General features: G+C 43.0%; 1 protein-coding gene across 23 annotated transcripts in view; it reads left to right on the top strand.

Annotated features, from left to right (window-relative positions):
- Positions 1 to 17,335, top strand: part of plekha5 (pleckstrin homology domain containing, family A member 5) — a 157,919-nt gene that overhangs the window by 108,053 nt on the left and 32,531 nt on the right. For all 23 annotated transcript variants that reach the window (XM_079870075.1, XM_079870074.1, XM_079870057.1 and 20 more), the window contains 6 exons: positions 1,069 to 1,189; positions 2,134 to 2,238; positions 3,393 to 3,465; positions 6,165 to 6,265; positions 10,751 to 10,866; positions 15,093 to 16,013. In XM_079870075.1, coding sequence (XP_079726201.1) covers positions 1,069 to 1,189; positions 2,134 to 2,238; positions 3,393 to 3,465; positions 6,165 to 6,265; positions 10,751 to 10,866; positions 15,093 to 16,013 — 1,437 coding nt within the window. The remainder of the gene's footprint in view (positions 1 to 1,068; positions 1,190 to 2,133; positions 2,239 to 3,392; positions 3,466 to 6,164; positions 6,266 to 10,750; positions 10,867 to 15,092; positions 16,014 to 17,335) is intronic.

Below are 17,335 nucleotides of genomic sequence, written 5' to 3'. Positions count from 1 at the left end.
ATGTGACCCAATTCAGATTTTTTGCTCATACAGTATGTGACACAGATCGGATGTGTTCTATGACCGTGTAAACAGGAAAAAAACGCATGCATTCGGATATTTCGAGATCGGTTTCAGGCCTCATTCATATGTGGAAATAAATCAGATATAAATCGCATATGTGGCAATGCGACTGTCATGTAAACAGGCAGATCGGATTTTCTGAGGCATTAGGCAACGTCTCCGTGGTTTAATGACGAGAGAAACCCCGACGCGCTTCTGCAACGGGTCGGATGGCCTGACGAAATGTTGTCGTCATGGAGAGGAATGTAGACAAACGTTGACACAACATATCAAAGGTTGGCTTGCTCATCCTAAAATTTCGGACCCACTGCTCCTAGTTAAAGCCCGCCACAATATGTTCCCACCAGTCCTGAAATCTCTCTCGCACACAATAACTGAAGCAACTGGCTGCAATGATGGCACTTTTCATCCTCCTCCACCTCAAAATCATGGTGATGTTTGGCGAACTTCGCATATATCGTAGAGCTAGCATCAATCATATTTTGCGTTCGTCCATCTGTGCAAGATGCAAAATTTAACCCTTTAAGCATGCACGATGTTTCAGATAGTATGGCAAGTGTAAACACATATCGGATATGGGTCACACTTGAAAGAACGTGTAAACGGACAGTCAAAAAAATCAGATATAGGCAACAAATCAGAATTGGGCATCAAGACCTGCAGTGTAAATGAGGCCTAAATGCTTAAATCATGACATAAAGCGCATCTAAGCAGTGATGCAATGACTTTACCAGTTGGCAAATAACTCTTTTTGTTCAGAAGGTGAGACTTATTCCACATTATTTTATATAGAGTTGATATTGCATTTCTCATTTGCTTCCGTTGTGAGTTACTTTGCTGTGAAGGCATTTGAATAAATAATTGTCTGTGGTAATAGACAGCATGCAGTAGATCAAATAAACAACCCAGAATATTCCTACAGGTCTGAATTATGTGCAAAGAAGATTAATTTTTGATGTTCCTCCTCGTTTCTTCCCCTCCTTCTTTCTCCTCCTCCTCTTCCAGACCAGCGACCAAAGCACCAGAGGCCGAGAAGAAAGAACGTCCAACCAGCACCATGAGCGAAGCGTCGAACTACACGGGTGGCTCAGACTACACCACACATCCCAGCAGTCCCACAACCAGAGTGAGCCACACACACACTAACTCACTGACATTGGCCTAGTTCCAGCGTGACAGATTGGACTGTCCCATCATGCATCAATAGCATCTAGACCAATTATTGTCCTCATTACTGGACATTTGCTTCATTGTCGTTGCTTGAGTTGATATAGAGTATCATAAAAATGCATGGGCAACTAGTTAGATATCCATCTCAAGTGAGCATTGCAGATATTTTAAGCGCATTCAGTAAATTTGATTCGCATCTTGTTTTTCCATCCTGCATTTTTAATGCATAAAAATATATGGATGGAAACTCTGCCTTAGAGATGTTCCTAAACCTCAATATTCAAGTCTTTCAAAATACTACTCAACTAGTCTTTCAGACAACTTACCATATCCCTAAACTCTTTATCACATAAAAACACCCAAACAAGATAAACAATTCATGAATGGATGTGGTTTGGATTATTTCTCAAATAAATAAATGAATATGTATACAGTGCATGCATACAAATACATAAACGCATACATTTCAAAAGGCATGATTATAGTAGTTTGTTTGTCAGGAAGAAATGTTAGTTTGACTCGGGAGATGCTAAGATGATGAAATGAGACTTATGATTTATTATCATAATGAACAATCGAAGTCCAGAGATCAGCGACTTGCTGGTTTGTATGATTGTGTCTCATCAGAGTGAGATGAATGACAGATAAACTTGCCTCTTCCACAGATTGTTATTGCCCATGTGTTTTGGCTTCTGTTAAGACACTTTTTAACTTTCTAAGGGTTTGTAAGTGCCGTCGATTCATAATGCATGCCTTGCACTCGTTTTCTCAGCTCCACTAAACGACTTCACTAGTAAGTTGTAATTATTCACAACTCAATCACTGAATAATGTATACAGGCAAGCTCGAGTCCTCGGAAGTGTCATTTCTCAGAATAATCTCCTCTTGCGCTGTTTGCAGCCATCCAGGTCCTCAAAGAAAGTCCACAACTTTGGGAAGAGGTCCAACTCCATCAGGAGGAACCCCAACGCTCCGGTGGTGAAAAACGGCTGGCTTTACAAACAGGTGTGTGACATCTTACATGCGCATGGGAGAATCTCGTGGAAAAATCAACATGTTTTTTGCATTATCACATTGTTTTCATGACATTTATGTACATTCAGTCTCATTACTGTAATGCAAAAAACTAAAAAGTATAAATTATCCCGTTTTATTTTATTTCATTTTATTTTATTTTTGATTTGATTTTATAAAATCTGTTTTGCATTACGGTAATGATATGCATTTCCATGGGACTCTTATGTGCCTAAACAGGAAATAATATATAGCATCATAGAAATAATTTTTGCATTATAACATTATTTGCATACTCATTAAAAAAAAAGTATCAGTCAAAAATATATTTTATTAAATGTAATTATATTTATATAAGTATAATGTTGTTTTGCATTATGGTAATGATATGCATTACCACGTTACACTAATGTACTTCCAGAGTACATGTACAAACAAGTGCATAGCGAGGTAAATGTTCTCAGTTGAACTTTTTTGAGTTATTTTGTTGCTGATGGTCATGTTTTCTGAGATTTGACTGCACTTAAAAGCTTATCCATCATAAGTTTCAATCGGAGCTTCATCTGCCTGTTTTTATGCATTACATGCACGGCTCCCAAGGCACATTTGTGCTTTTGCATCATATTTTTCAAAAGCGCTTCACATAAAAGGCAGAGTGAAATGAACACATAAAGCGCTACGGCCGCATCAGTAACTTCATGTTGTCTTTGTGTGTGTGATCGCTGCGCCAGCGTTCCTTTGAAAGCAGTGTGTTTCCACGAAAAACACGACTTCAGAGGTGGTCTCTCCCCTTCCCCGAACTACTCCATCAAAGCTGCTCCCGCAGCACAAGCAAAATCGTCGGGCTTTGTTGTCGAAATTAAAATTTACATGCTTACACGGTGCAAACATTAACACAACAAACAGTAAAACACGAGGGAGGAATATGAATGTGATTCATGCCTCAAATAAAACGAGTCGCCTTAAAAAAGAGATGAGTTTGTGCTCTGGAGAACCGCAGCAATTTAACTCAACAAAATGAGAGATATTTGGTGCTGTGTGAGGAAAATAAGCAAGCATTGGAATGTGCAGGGCTCTCCATGATGCACTGTGATTGGTTGGCTGGTTTGATTGACAGTTGTCGTGCTGCTTCTGGACTTTTGCAGGACAGTACCGGGATGAAGATGTGGAAGAAGAGATGGTTCGTGCTGTGTGACATGTGCCTCTTCTACTACAGAGGTGAGTCCAGCGTCTTCGTTTATGTTGTTTGTGAGCTAGGATTAATGCTCGAACATTCATCTCAGAGCAGTTTCTGTTGACTTATGCCACTATATGATCAAGTGGCACACTTGCATTGCTATCTATGAGTTTTACGTGGTATATTTTTCAAATCATAGCACTGTTAACATGGCAATAATGCTGAATTAGAGGTTGCTTATGCTTAGTGTAACCAGAACTTTATATGAGCAGTAACAGGGAAATGATTTGCAATTTAATGAATCTGATTCCATGTGATGATTTCGGTTTACTAATTATTCAGTTCGAGAGTTTATAGTCAAGTATTCTCTTTAATAAACACTCATATTCAGCGAGAAAGGAAGGGAGGCAAAACAGATTTAGTCCAAATGTGTCTCATTGGACGGGTTCTGCTGCATGCTGAAGTCTCCTGAGGACGCGCTCCTAGATCTCCATAAATTGTGCAATTAGCCAGTCCGACAGTGCAATCAGATCGCTCTTTCATGGCCGGGCCCATGAGGGTCGAGGCTGTTTATTGGCTGACAGAGAAGACAGAGGAGTATTCGAACTACGCAACAGACGTGCTCAGACTGCACAGAGCGCTCTCAGTCTGTACGTATCATCCGTCTTTCTGTGAGTCTGTATCGGAGGGTCAGATTAAATGTTGCTCAAGAAGACCGGTGTGGATGTCATTGATGAAGTACTGAATGCCCTGATCACAGAGGAGTTTCAACGCCCCCTGTCTGTACTAGCTGGTACTGCACACAGTCATGATGCACTAGTTCACTGGTTTTGGTTTGTTTACATTTACATTTATGCATTCGGCAGATGCATTTATCCAAAGCGACTTACATTGCATTTCAAGGTACACATTTACATTCTTATCAATTCTTGCATTCCCTGGGAATCGAACCCATGACCTTGGCGTTGCAAGCGCCAACGCTCTACTGTTTGATACCTCTAATCACACATGGAGTCTACAGATTTTTGTTTACTTTTATTTTCACTGAGAATTCTATTCTATTCACATTTTTTAAAAAAACCAGTTATGTTAATTTGCAATATTTCCCTGTTTTTACTGAATCTTTTTAATCAAATAAATGCAGCCTTGGTAAACAAAAGAGACTTCTTTCAAAAAATAATATCTTCATTTATGCTCAACAGAAGAAAGAGCTTCATGCATGTATAGACTTGACGGTGAGTAAACAATGATAGAACTTTCTTTTTTTGGGTGAACTATTCCTTTAAGGAACCAGAATTGTTCTCTTCAACTCCTAATGACTGTGGTTCAATTTCTGTAATAAAATCTGTGGAATTGTTTGTGGAATTATGCGTTGGATGAGATTTTGAGCAGAATTGTTAGAGCTGTGTATTTCTAATATCCGGCTCTGAACTTACTCTAGGCTTTGATTTTTTTTTTTTTTTTTTTTTTTTGTATCAGTATGTGGTTTCCCTGAAGCTGCCACGCTGAGTCTGATCTTGACAAGAGAATTGAGAATCTCTCTGTGTTGGTTTGTGTTTGTTTGTTCGTCTCGCTGCTGTCAGTGTTTCAGCGCGGTGTCTGCTGTGAGCCGCCGGCGGGTTTCCTTCAGCAACAACAACACACAGGAGTTCTGAACACCGCCTCACGATCTGAGCCACTCACAGCGTGTGGGATGTTTCCAGAACACACTTATGGATGCAAAAACTTGCTCCATATAACTTTTAAAAGACGATAGCAACACATGGTGGTGAAGCATCATTAAATTGCCCATATTTCGGGTTAGGGATTCAAACATCTGCCTAACGCTAATTATGCAACAGTTAATATAGTATACATAAATTGTGACTGTCTTTATGAGTTTGTGAGTTAATCATTTACTCAATCGATTCCTTAAAAAACACAAATTCATTTGGAAACAAATTGAATTTTAGAGTCAATCATTGAATTCCTCACTCAACCAATTCGATTCATTCAGGAACGAAACAAGTGTCTTTTGAGTGATTCATTGAATCATTCATTCAGCAGATTCATTCAAACACACCGATTCACTCGTTGAAACGCATTCATGGAGATGTGCTATGGTAGTTTTTCTTTTGACTTTTTGGAAGTATTTGGAAGTATTTTCATTTTCAAGTAATTAAAGTATTAATTTCAACAACTTAGTTGGTTGTAAGTTGCTCAGTATTAACTTCTGGCTTATTGAACAGTTGTATAACAGCAATATCATTAACAATTGCAGTTGATCTGAAATTATATCCGACTTTATGCAAGCTGTTACTTCTTTAAGTGACCTTACAGATGATAAAATGATGAGTTTTGCAAGTTTCATGTGATGGTTGGAAATAATAAAGGGCATAATGGGTGTGAAAAGTCTTTCGCTTTTGGAAGCTGGTGATGGGAACGTGCTGTTTTCTGCATTATTACGATAACAGTAATTGTTAACACATCTGCCACTCTGAATTGACTCCGTCGGCAAGCAACTCTTGACAGATTCGTTGCAGCCTGCAATCAAAACGATAGAGTTCACAGTCGAGAACAATCGCAACCTCATTGACATGCTCGAATGCACACAGCCCTGCAGTTTTCCCATCAGCCCCGCTAGACTGTCTGTTTACCAACACCCCTGCCGAAATAAACACTCAGTCAGGGCTTCAGCTGTTCCCTGGCTGACGTCTAATATATGCTAATGTTCACTACGTCTCACTCTTTGTGTCTTCAGATGAGAAAGAAGAAGGAATCTTGGGAAGTATCCTCCTGCCCAGCTTCCACATTTCCATGCTGTCCGTGGACGACCACATAAGCAGGAAATACGCCTTCAAGGTCAGAGACATATTCAGAATCCTTCGAACATGGCCATATTTTATATGTTAATGTGATGGACCGGTGAAGAAAAGATGAAACACCTGAGTTTTATTCTCAGTGGAGTCATTTGCCGATTAGTGCAGATATTTTCATGTCGACTCTCTCTTATTCTCTCTCTCTCACAATGGTGCGGCTTGTTCTCTGTGAGGCTTCATGAACTCGAGCGTCAACATGTTTAACGGATGGAGCTTTGCTAATACGGTGAGTATTGAGTCCGCACAATGACACATTAACAAACCTCACCGCATTAACCAGGAACGCCTAAATCTGTTCATTATCTAGACTATCTTAGGTGCCTCCCAATTTGCATACGTATGCACTATTCTATGCCTTTTTGTAGTATAAATAGTGCTAATAGTCTTTTCACACTGAAAATTTCAAAAAGAAAAAGTGCACATTAAATACCAGGATGATCATGGATTGGATCCATTATAAGACAATCTTCAGAGGTTATTTTTGCGATCAAATACTAACTCATATTTGACTTATTATAATAGAACATTACATATTTCTTTAATGAACTCATTAACAAATAATTCCAGTACTGTTGCTTTATATATACATACACAAGTATGAATTTTGAGAAAGATTGACTGCTTTTCCCCCACTAAAATTATACAACCCTTTGCCTTCATGCAGTTAATTAATAATATTGGTTTCTTTGGCCTTTTTTAATGCTATAGCCGATATCGCTATAAATATCGGCGGCCAAGACATCAGTGTATCTCTAAACATAAGTGATATTATCAAAGATTTTCCAGATAAATTATTGGATGCACTCTTAAAAATAGTTCCAAAAGTGCTTTTATTTTTGTTTTGTTTTAAGAACATTTAAAAAAACATTTTTCCACTCTAAAGAACCTTTTTTGGAATGGAAAGATTCCATAGATGTTAAAGGTTCTTCATAGAACCATTGATGCCAATAAAGAACCTTTATTTTTAAGAGTGCATGAAATGTAATTTTTGTCTGCTTTAGGAGGACGATTTAGGCGTCTCACTACTAGGGTCTCACTAGTTCTTGTTTGTTACGTACTGCTCAGAGACACAAAGTAGGAGATCCAAATGCAGCTTTATTGGCTGGGGCAATCCAGAGGCGTAATCCAAAGTACAGGCTAGGGTCATACACAGGCAGGTAGTCAAAACAAAGAAACAAACAAAACAAACAAAACAAGCAGGGACCAGAGGCAAGAGAGTAATCCAGGGACCAGAGGCAAGAGAGTAATCCAGGGACCAGGGCAAGATATCAAAAAAACCAAGAAACAAGAAAACCAGGGAAACGCTCAGAAATGCAGTGTAACACTTAACAAGACTTCGCGGTGAGTGAATGAATGAACAAGGTATATATAGACAGACTAACAGGATGATGAGACAGGTGAATGCAATCAGTGAATGAGGTACAGGTGAATGTGATCAGTGATAAGTGATGATGAGTCCGGGCAGTGAGTTATGGGAAATGTAGTTAGTGAGTGAATATGATAGTCTGATGTGGACTGCCCTCTGGTGGCTCACAAGGGCAGCTCTAGCTGGTGATCGTTACATAGCCCCTCCCCAAAGAGCGGCTTCCAGACGCTCCAACTGTCCAGGTGGGAGGTGGCCCGGAGGCGGATCCGGGGGCGGGATGGAGGGCCAGGTCCATGGAGCGGAAGAGGACCTTGAGACTGTGGTAATACGGGAGGCCAGGACGGAGCAGGCAGTCCATCGGGCGGCCAGGGCGGAGACGACCCTCCATCGGGCGGCCAGGGCGGAGACGACCGTCCATCGGGCGGCCAGGGCGGAGACGACCGTCCATCGGGCGGCCAGGGCGGAGACGACCGTCCATCGGGCGGCAAGGGCGGAGACGACCCCTCGGGCGGCCAGGGCGGAGACGACCCCTCGGGCGGCCAGGGCACAGGAACAGACATCGGCTCAGGGACTGGAACAGACACTGGCTCAGGAACAGGAACAGACACAGGCACCGGCTCAGGAACAGACACTGGCTCCGGCTCAGGAACAGACACCGGCTCCGGCTCAGGAACAGACACCGGCTCCGGCTCAGGAACAGACACCGGCTCCGGCTCAGGAACAGACACCGGCTCCGGCTCAGGAACAGACACCGGCTCCGGCTCAGGAACAGACACCGGCTCCGGCTCAGGAACAGACACCGGCTCCGGCTCAGGAACAGACACCGGCTCCGGCTCAGGAACAGACACCGGCTCCGGCTCAGGAACAGACACCGGCGTGGAGTCGACCATCTTGTCCGAAGACACAGGCGTGGAGTCGGCCATCTTGTCCGAAGACACAGGCGTGGAGTCGGCCATCTTGTCCGAAGACACAGGCGTGGAGTCGGCCATCTTGTCCGAAGACACCGGCGTGGAGTCGGCCATCTTGTCCGAAGACACAGGCGTAGAGTCGGCCATCTTGTCCGAAGACACAGGCGAGGATTCGGCCATCTTGTCCGAAGACACAGGCGTAGAAAGAGGAAGAGGAACAGATTCAGGCTCAGTATCCGGATCAGATTCAGTCTCGGCGGGACGAGACTCTTGACGGGCGGACGTGACGTGAAGCTCAGTCTCTGGATCGGCTGACGTGACGTGAAGCTCAGTCTCTGGATCGGCAGAAGTGACGTGAAGCTCAGTCTCTGGATCGGCAGAAGTGACGTGAAGCTCAGTCTCTGGATCAGGATCAGCGCGCTCTGAGCTTGACGGGACCAGCGTGAGCGAGGGCTTTGAGCTGGATAGGACCAGCGGCGAAGAGGACTTTGAGCTGGACAGGACCAGCGATGAAGAGGGCTCTGTGCTGGACGGAACCAGCGGTGAAGAGGGCTCTGTGCTGGACGGAACCAGCGGTGAAGAGGGCTCTGAGCTGGACGGGACCAGCGGTGAAGAGGGCTCTGAGCTGGACGGGACCAGCGGTGAAGAGGGCTCTGAGCTGGACGGGACCAGCGGTGAAGAGGGCTCTGAGCTGGACGGGACCAGCGGTGAAGAGGGCTCTGAGCTGGACGGGACCAGCGGTGAAGAGGGCTCTGAGCTGGGCAGGACCAGCGGCGAAGAGGGCTCTGAGCTGGACGGAACCAGCGGTGAAGACTCTAGCTTGGCGGGCATGTCGCTTGCTGTCTCAGGGGCGGCGGGCATGACGCATACTGCCTTGGCTTCGGCAGATCTGGTGTGAAGTGCGGGCTCGGCTGGACTGGCGTGAAGCTCTGTCTCGGCAGACGTGACGTGAAGCTCTGGCTCGGCAGACGTGACGTGAAGCTCTGGCTCGGCAGACGTGACGTGAAGCTCTGGCTCGGCAGACGTGACGTGAAGCTTTGGCTCAGGAGATACTGTGGGTTCACGGAGCTCTTCCTCTACCCCGCCCACAGTAAACGATGAGCCACTCAACAAAAGGGCCAGGTTGATATACTGCTCTAAAGTCCCATGAGGATCATGCCAGGGCATGAATGAACTGAGCGGTTCAGATAGTCCTCCACGAAAAAATATCTTTAGGCACTCTGTGGTCATTGAGGTAAGATGTGCCAGTTCAATAAACTCCTCGACATACCTCTCAATCGAACGATTCCCCTGACGGAGACGCAGGATTTGTGCACCTGTGTCCATGGTTGGCATGGCTGCTGGATCTTTGTGTGGCGAAGTCTTCTGTCACGTACTGCTCAGAGACACAAAGTAGGAGATCCAAATGCAGCTTTATTGGCTGGGGCAATCCAGAGGCGTAATCCAAAGTACAGGCTAGGGTCATACACAGGCAGGTAGTCAAAACAAAGAAACAAACAAAACAAACAAAACAAGCAGGGACCAGAGGCAAGAGAGTAATCCAGGGACCAGAGGCAAGAGAGTAATCCAGGGACCAGGGCAAGATATCAAAAAAACCAAGAAACAAGAAAACCAGGGAAACGCTCAGAAATGCAGTGTAACACTTAACAAGACTTCGCGGTGAGTGAATGAATGAACAAGGTATATATAGACAGACTAACAGGATGATGAGACAGGTGAATGCAATCAGTGAATGAGGTACAGGTGAATGTGATCAGTGATAAGTGATGATGAGTCCGGGCAGTGAGTTATGGGAAATGTAGTTAGTGAGTGAATATGATAGTCTGATGTGGACTGCCCTCTGGTGGCTCACAAGGGCAGCTCTAGCTGGTGATCGTTACATTGTTAACTATTCCAAAGTGCTCAACGCTTTGTTCGTTTAAGCGTCTATAAACTGTTGTGAAAGACGAGTTGGAGTATCCAGACAAAAGCTGTCAGAGTGGAGCAGTCAGACACACTCCTGAGAGGCTCTGAACGATGCGGGTCTGTCAACTCAAACCCTCCTGACGAAGATCTGCTCACTTCAGAAAGACTGCTCCAGCATTATTGCATTTTGTGCCACTGACATCATATAGGACACAAGGCAGTTGTTTATTGATATTCATTGTCTGCTCTTTTTTTTCTCCAGGTTGCTCTGTTGGTTTCTCACAACTAGGCGACGCATCCAAACATGCGCACATACTATTTCAGCACCGACACAGCCAAAGATATGGAGTCCTGGATGAAGGTTATGACGGACGCGGCAATGGTCCACACCGAGCCAATCAGAAGGTAAGAAAACATGCTTTGGTTCTCACTGATCCAATCAGAAAGAACACATCCATGGTGTACCACTTCATTGACATTTACAGCTATTTGTTAGTTTGTTTTTCCAGGTTAAGTACAAAAAGCAACAACAACAATAAAATTGAATACAAATAATAATAAAGCAATGTTGTTAATAATTAAAAAATAATCATAAAATAAAAATATCTTCTTTATGATCAGTAATCATGTCAAAATGTTAATAAGTACTCTTATCATCAGGTTTAATGAGAGAACACTTAATGAGTTTGATTCAGAACATTTTGTATGTCAGAAAGTCTGCATTTTTAAGTACATACAATCATTACGAAGTTCAATCATCGCGAGTTCTCGCGAGAGCACAATATGAATTTGCTCAGCGAGTCACTCTGGCAATGAGTAATGATGCTCATTAAATATGCCCTAGTAGCCGAGCTGCACCAATCACATCGGGTTATCTGATATAGGCGGGCCAGAGGCGAGATGACGACAGCGCTGCGATGTCGAAGTCATTAGTAAACATTGCAAGATGGCTATGGATGAACACCAGTTGTTTGAAACGGCCTTGGCCGCTACAATGAACGAGTTAGACTTGGCTTTTTATCTAAAAGAGGAACAGAAGACGGCGCTCGAATCGTTCCTTTGCAAGAAGGGCGTTTTTGCTGTTTTGCCGACCGGATACGGCAAGAGTCTAATCTACCAGTTAGCTCCGCTGGTAGCTAAGCAAATGGGGCTTGTTGTGATTGGTCGTAGTGTTATCCAATTGTGTGCAGTGAGATTTTCAAATGCATGCTTGGTGACGCCCCTCGAGTTGGGAGATTTTCATTACTCAATGCCAGACCATTAATCTTTCAGATTTGGGTCTGGATTTCCAGGCTAACGAAATGGTGGCTTAAAGACGTTATAAATGGGAAAAATCCAAAACATCACACCATGGCTTTGTAGACTTATTTTTTTCTCTATTTATCTTGAACTTTTTATGTTGTTGACTTGTCTTTGTTGACCCGCCTCAGTCACTTCAGTGTTTCGTCTTTGCTCTTAGCACTCTTTATCACAGCGCTTTTGTCGTATCTTTTTGAGGAAAGCTGTCGAGTTTCTAGACAAGAACCTCTTCTCTCCCGAGAGAGTCTCACAAGCACAGATTTTCACAGATTTCTAAGTGCATTGGATGTTTTTGAGACTTTGTTTCAGTGCAGCTTTTAGCACAATCACAGATGCCGAAGAAATCTCTCAGACTTAAACATTTGCTTTTTTGATTTTTACTAAAGTTGCTTTTTGTCAATTGAATCACAGCTGTGATGAACTGTGACTCAAACACTTTTCATAGAAGTAAAGTGCCGTTTATTAATGGAAACGCATGTTTGGTCTAAAAGTGTGTGACTTAGTTTCGTTGGAGTGTTGCTCTGTATTACACAGTTTTAAGGCATAATCTTTGTGAAAGCTTCTTGGCGTAGACATTACAGTGGAGGTTTTTGTGATGGGCACAGAAACTAGATGTAAAACACAGGGTTAGATCCACCAGACCGTTGTTTTTAATGTGTAATTACTGCTCCCTAAGTATTAAACTTAAAGGGCACCTATTATGCCCCTTTTTAGAAGATGTAATATTGGTCTTGGGTGTCCCCAGAATGCATTTGTGAAGTTTCAGCACAAAATACGCCACAGTTAATTTATTATAACCATTTGAAAATGTCATTTTTGGGGCCTGTTTTAAAAAGAGCTGTTTTGTGTGTACCACTTTAAATGTAAATGAGCTGCATATCCCCGCCCTGCTGCTGGACCTAGATGATGAAGAGACTCCGGCACAGAATAAACACGAATGAGAATGGACTAAACGTATCGGAATGGTTATTTGATACATTTCTGTACTTACAAAGTTTTAATCGCGTCCCTTTTGCCATTATGGATGTGCAACACACACACACACACACACACACACACACACACACACACACGAACTGTGATAACGTTCGCGCAATTTTTTTAAACTACACACACACACACTACTGTGAAGTACAAACGAATTTTTTATTTATTTCTTAAGGGGAGGGAGATAGACGTTTATATAGCCTACTGTCTATGGAGATAGAGCAGACCTTAATTTATTTACATTTGTAAATGCTGCAAAAAATGCCTACGTGACATAAAACTGTCTGACGTTGTTTGTTGAGACATCCTATGACGACGACAATAAATAGCTTTAGACGCATTTGTTGTTGAACTTGCTGACATCGATTGAAATGACTATTTGCTCAAAAATCATAAAATACACTTACTTTTTCTGGAGGTGACGTTGGATCGCGAACTGTAGCCAACGATCCACACTCTAGGATTAACTTTGACCCTCGTTCACTAAACAGTCAGTCAGAAAATGAATCTCGTATTTAGGAAGTTTAAGTGGTGCCTTTTCTTCATAAATAAAATCCATCCGCTGCGTTTTCAGTGGCTCTGATGTCAGTGAAGACGAGTATGTCCATTCTTACATCCCACAACACACTTCTTAGGAGACATTACCGGCTGTCGTTGATGGAGGATGCAGATCACCGAGGGCGGGGTCTATGCTAAAACCAGATGTCAATCAAATCACGTCGGTGGGGCTTAGCTCATTTCTACGTCACAATGAGGAAAATCTAGAACAGGGTGTTCTGAGACAGTGCTTATGATTTATTGAGATAGTAAAAAAACTACTGGGTGGATTTTTATCATTCTAGGGTGGTTTTGCTCACACACTGCCAACACACATTTATGTTCAAACACCATGTAAAAGTGAATTTTGCATAATAGGTGCCCTTTAAGGTAAGGAAAGGAAAGGAGAGGCATTCTGTTACTTTACTAATTGATCATACTTAAGATGTTCACATGGCGGATGATAAAAGAGGCAAAGATAGCAGAAGTGTGCTTTACAAACCATACAAGACCACAATATCATATCAGCAACCCTTCAAACACGCTTATGCAACAACCCTAGCATAAATTATCTTAATTTGGGGCTTTTTTGGCAAATAATGGTAAACAATTTGTGAATCACAGTATGTAAATTAATTTGAATAAATTGTTTAGTCAAGTGACAGACCAAGTAAAGATTTACTTGGTTATCTGTGTTCATATATTGTGCGTTTAGAGCAGTTTAATTGCTTATTCTGTCTTTTTCTTTTAAAGGTGCACTGTGTAGTTTTTTAAAGTATTTTATTAGCTAAAATCAATGTCTTAATTCATAAATATGTCCTCATTGGTGTAAAATTACCTCTGCCAATGATCTGACTTATCCTCGTAAGTGAAGAATTTCTTATCTTTATTTACATTGGACGGGTAAGTCCAAGGAGGCTTCCATGTCGTTCCGCCATCTTGAAAAACTATAATAGCAGAGAGGGACAAAAAGCACTAGCCTACCTCAACAAGTTTTCATTCAGAGCCAACGTCACGTGACTGAAACCAGCTGAAACGGACAAGGAGATCAGCTACCGTAGTTGCAACACGCATTTGAAAAAGCGAGGCGCACTATTCGTTTGAATGCAAAATACAATTTCACCGCTAGATGGGAAAAATTCCTACACAGTGTACCTTTAAAGTGCCCCTATTATGCTATTTAAAGGATCTTAGTTTTGTTTTGGAGTCTCCTACAACAGGTTTACATGCATCCAAGGTCAAAAAACACTTTCATTTTCTCATAACATACAATGCAGAATCACCTGTTTTCTCACAGCGTCTGAAACGGTTTGATCAAGGATTCGGTCTCTCTAAACCCCGCCTTTCCGAGAGCTTCCTCTGCTCTGATTGGTCAAATGACCCAGTCTGTTGTGATTGGTCGACTGCTTACAGCGCGTCAGAAACAAAACTACGTAGGTTCGAGCAGGAAGTAAGAGTGGAATTACTGACGACTCGTTTCAGTTCAGAATCGGTTCTTTCGTTTGGCGACAATAACTCCATTTATCTGCACTTTGATCTTTGAAACATTGCCAGACCTTTTACATTCACAGACAGCGACTGTATATTACACACTACATGAAAGGTAATATCCAAAGAAGCATGAATGTTCTGACTTTCTCTCTCTCTCTCTCTCTCTCTCTCTCTCTCTCTCTCTCTCTCTCTCTCTCTCTCTCTCTCTCTCTCTCTCTCTCTCTCTCTCTCTCTCTCACTCACACACACACACACACACACACACACACACACACACTCACACTCTCACTCTCACACTCTTTCTCTCTCATCTGCAGGCTTGAGAAGGTAAAGGCTGACCCACGCAGCCCTCAGGAGATGAACAACATGCTGAATCACCGAGTCCTGACCCGACCCGAGATCCAAAACAATGAGAGAAACCGCGAGACTCACCGCCAGGAGGAGAAGAAGCAGAAACCCGTGGACAAGCAGCCCTGCATCCAAAAAGACAAAGAGAGCAGGGCTAGCGTGCAGAAAGACGGAGAGCGATACACCCTCCAGAGAGACACCGACAACTACGCTCTGCACAAAGAAGCTCAGAGACTCGCTCTGCAGAAGGACGGCGACCGCTACATGTTGCAGAAAGACGTGGAGAAATACGTCCTCCAGAAAGACGGAGACAAATTTGCCGTCCACAAAGACGGAGAGAAGTACCTCCTCCAGAAAGACGGGCAGAAGTACACACTGCACAAGGATGGAGATAAGTACACGCTTCAGAGGGACGTGCCACCAAAAGACGGCGAGAAGATCCTACAGAAAGATGGAAGGTATTCTCTAACGCTCCCGAGGGAAGGAGAGAAGCATAAAGACCCGGAGAAACCCGTCCCACCCCCTCGGGAGGGCGAGAAATACGGTTTCCAGAAAGAGGGCGCCGTGGAGCGACCGCTCACGAAGATCAACAGCATCAAACTCCAGCCGGCTCAAGCGGCGGCCATCGCTGCGGCCGTCTCGTCCTCCAGGCAGATCCAGAGCGCAGGATCCGGATCCGGACAGTACATGCCGTCCCAGGTCAACGGTTCCGGGGAACGAGCAGGAGACCGAAGCCCCGGAGACATGAGCAACACGATGCCCCTGAGGACGCCGGTCCCGCCACAGCCGGCAGAACCCGAGAGATCTCTGAGCAGAACCAGCTCCATGCAGCAGCTGGAGCAGTGGGTCCGGACGCACCGCACACGGGCCCCGGACGACGACACCAGGAGGTGAGGACGCACGTGTTAGAACTCTCATTTCAATATCAAATATAGATTTATTTTATTTTATTTAAAGGTATAGCGGAGGATTTTCCCGAATTTTAGAAAAGAACCGCCCTCTCCACTTATTGAAAAAATGCACATGCGCAACACATATATAAGAGCAGGAGAGCAGCAATAACCCCCCTTGGGGTAAACAGAACAAAACCAACATGAATGTTTGCAAATATATTTCATTAAAGATTTTAAAGATAATTTGAGAATTTATTCTGATTCAAGGGGAATCAGAATGCCAAATCCTGACTGGACAAGAGGAGGAGCTGGGGAGGGAGGGGGGTAATTCGCTCCAGAGAAACGCAATAGCTGCTGATAATACTGAAGGAGCTTATATATGTATACAGTGATAGGCGTTGTATTCGTATAGGTAGACGTGGATCAGGTGAGAGTCAGCTGATGCGAGCTTGACTAACGTGACCTGCCAGAACTAACACTACGCTTTATTTTAGCTACTAAATGTTTAAGTTACCGGCCATTCAGAATTTCTACTAGCCAAAAAAAAAAGAAGACCAATAAGTCAGTTTCTGACAGGCTCCACGCACTTGAGTCTGCCGACAAATGGAAGAGTGAAAGAGCGTTCGCTTTAACGCGTCTAATTTAAATAGTGTCACTGTATGATCTTCTGAAGGATCCCTGTGTCGGAAACAAGTGAATGGTTTATTTTAATGTTGTCCCATATTCCCATAATTCTGAGGATTATGTTTGTTCGAAACATTTTATTTTTGTAAACGAGGCACAGTGTAATGAGAGATCTTTTGTTGACAGAAAGCAGTCAGATGTATTGATCTGACAGCAGCTGCATCTCAAACCATAAATTATTTCATAATGCTTTGTCTGACAATGATGGTTTTATATGGATAATGTTTTCAAAAACTTACTTTGCGTGCAATAGCGAGCGGGCGTTGATACTGTTTCCTATGCAATGATGTTAGCCAATCAGAACAGTGGCCGTTAAAGTAGCCGACCCTTAAAAATCTATGATTTCAGACAGAGGCTCAGAATGAAGGTTGAAAATGAATTGTTTTTACACAACACACACACACACACACACACACACACACACACATTTTATTTTGGTGCAAAAAAACTTTATTAACACGAGTGAACCTCAAAGAACAGTAAAATAAAAAATCCATGTCACCCCTTTAATTGAGCATTTTGTAGTTTTCAAGGTGTAATGCATAATGTTTAGGGTTTTTTCCTTTTTTTCCTTTTTTTTTATAGGTTGTAATATGTTTTATTTGTAAACTAACTATTTTGCAGTTCATAATGTT

The sequence above is a fragment of the Squalius cephalus genome (assembly GCF_949319135.1).
Source record: "Squalius cephalus genome assembly, chromosome: 4".
Taxonomy (NCBI): Eukaryota; Metazoa; Chordata; class Actinopteri; order Cypriniformes; family Leuciscidae; genus Squalius; species Squalius cephalus.
Note: the sequence above shows the minus strand (reverse complement) of the source record. Positions and strands in the feature narration are given on the sequence as shown.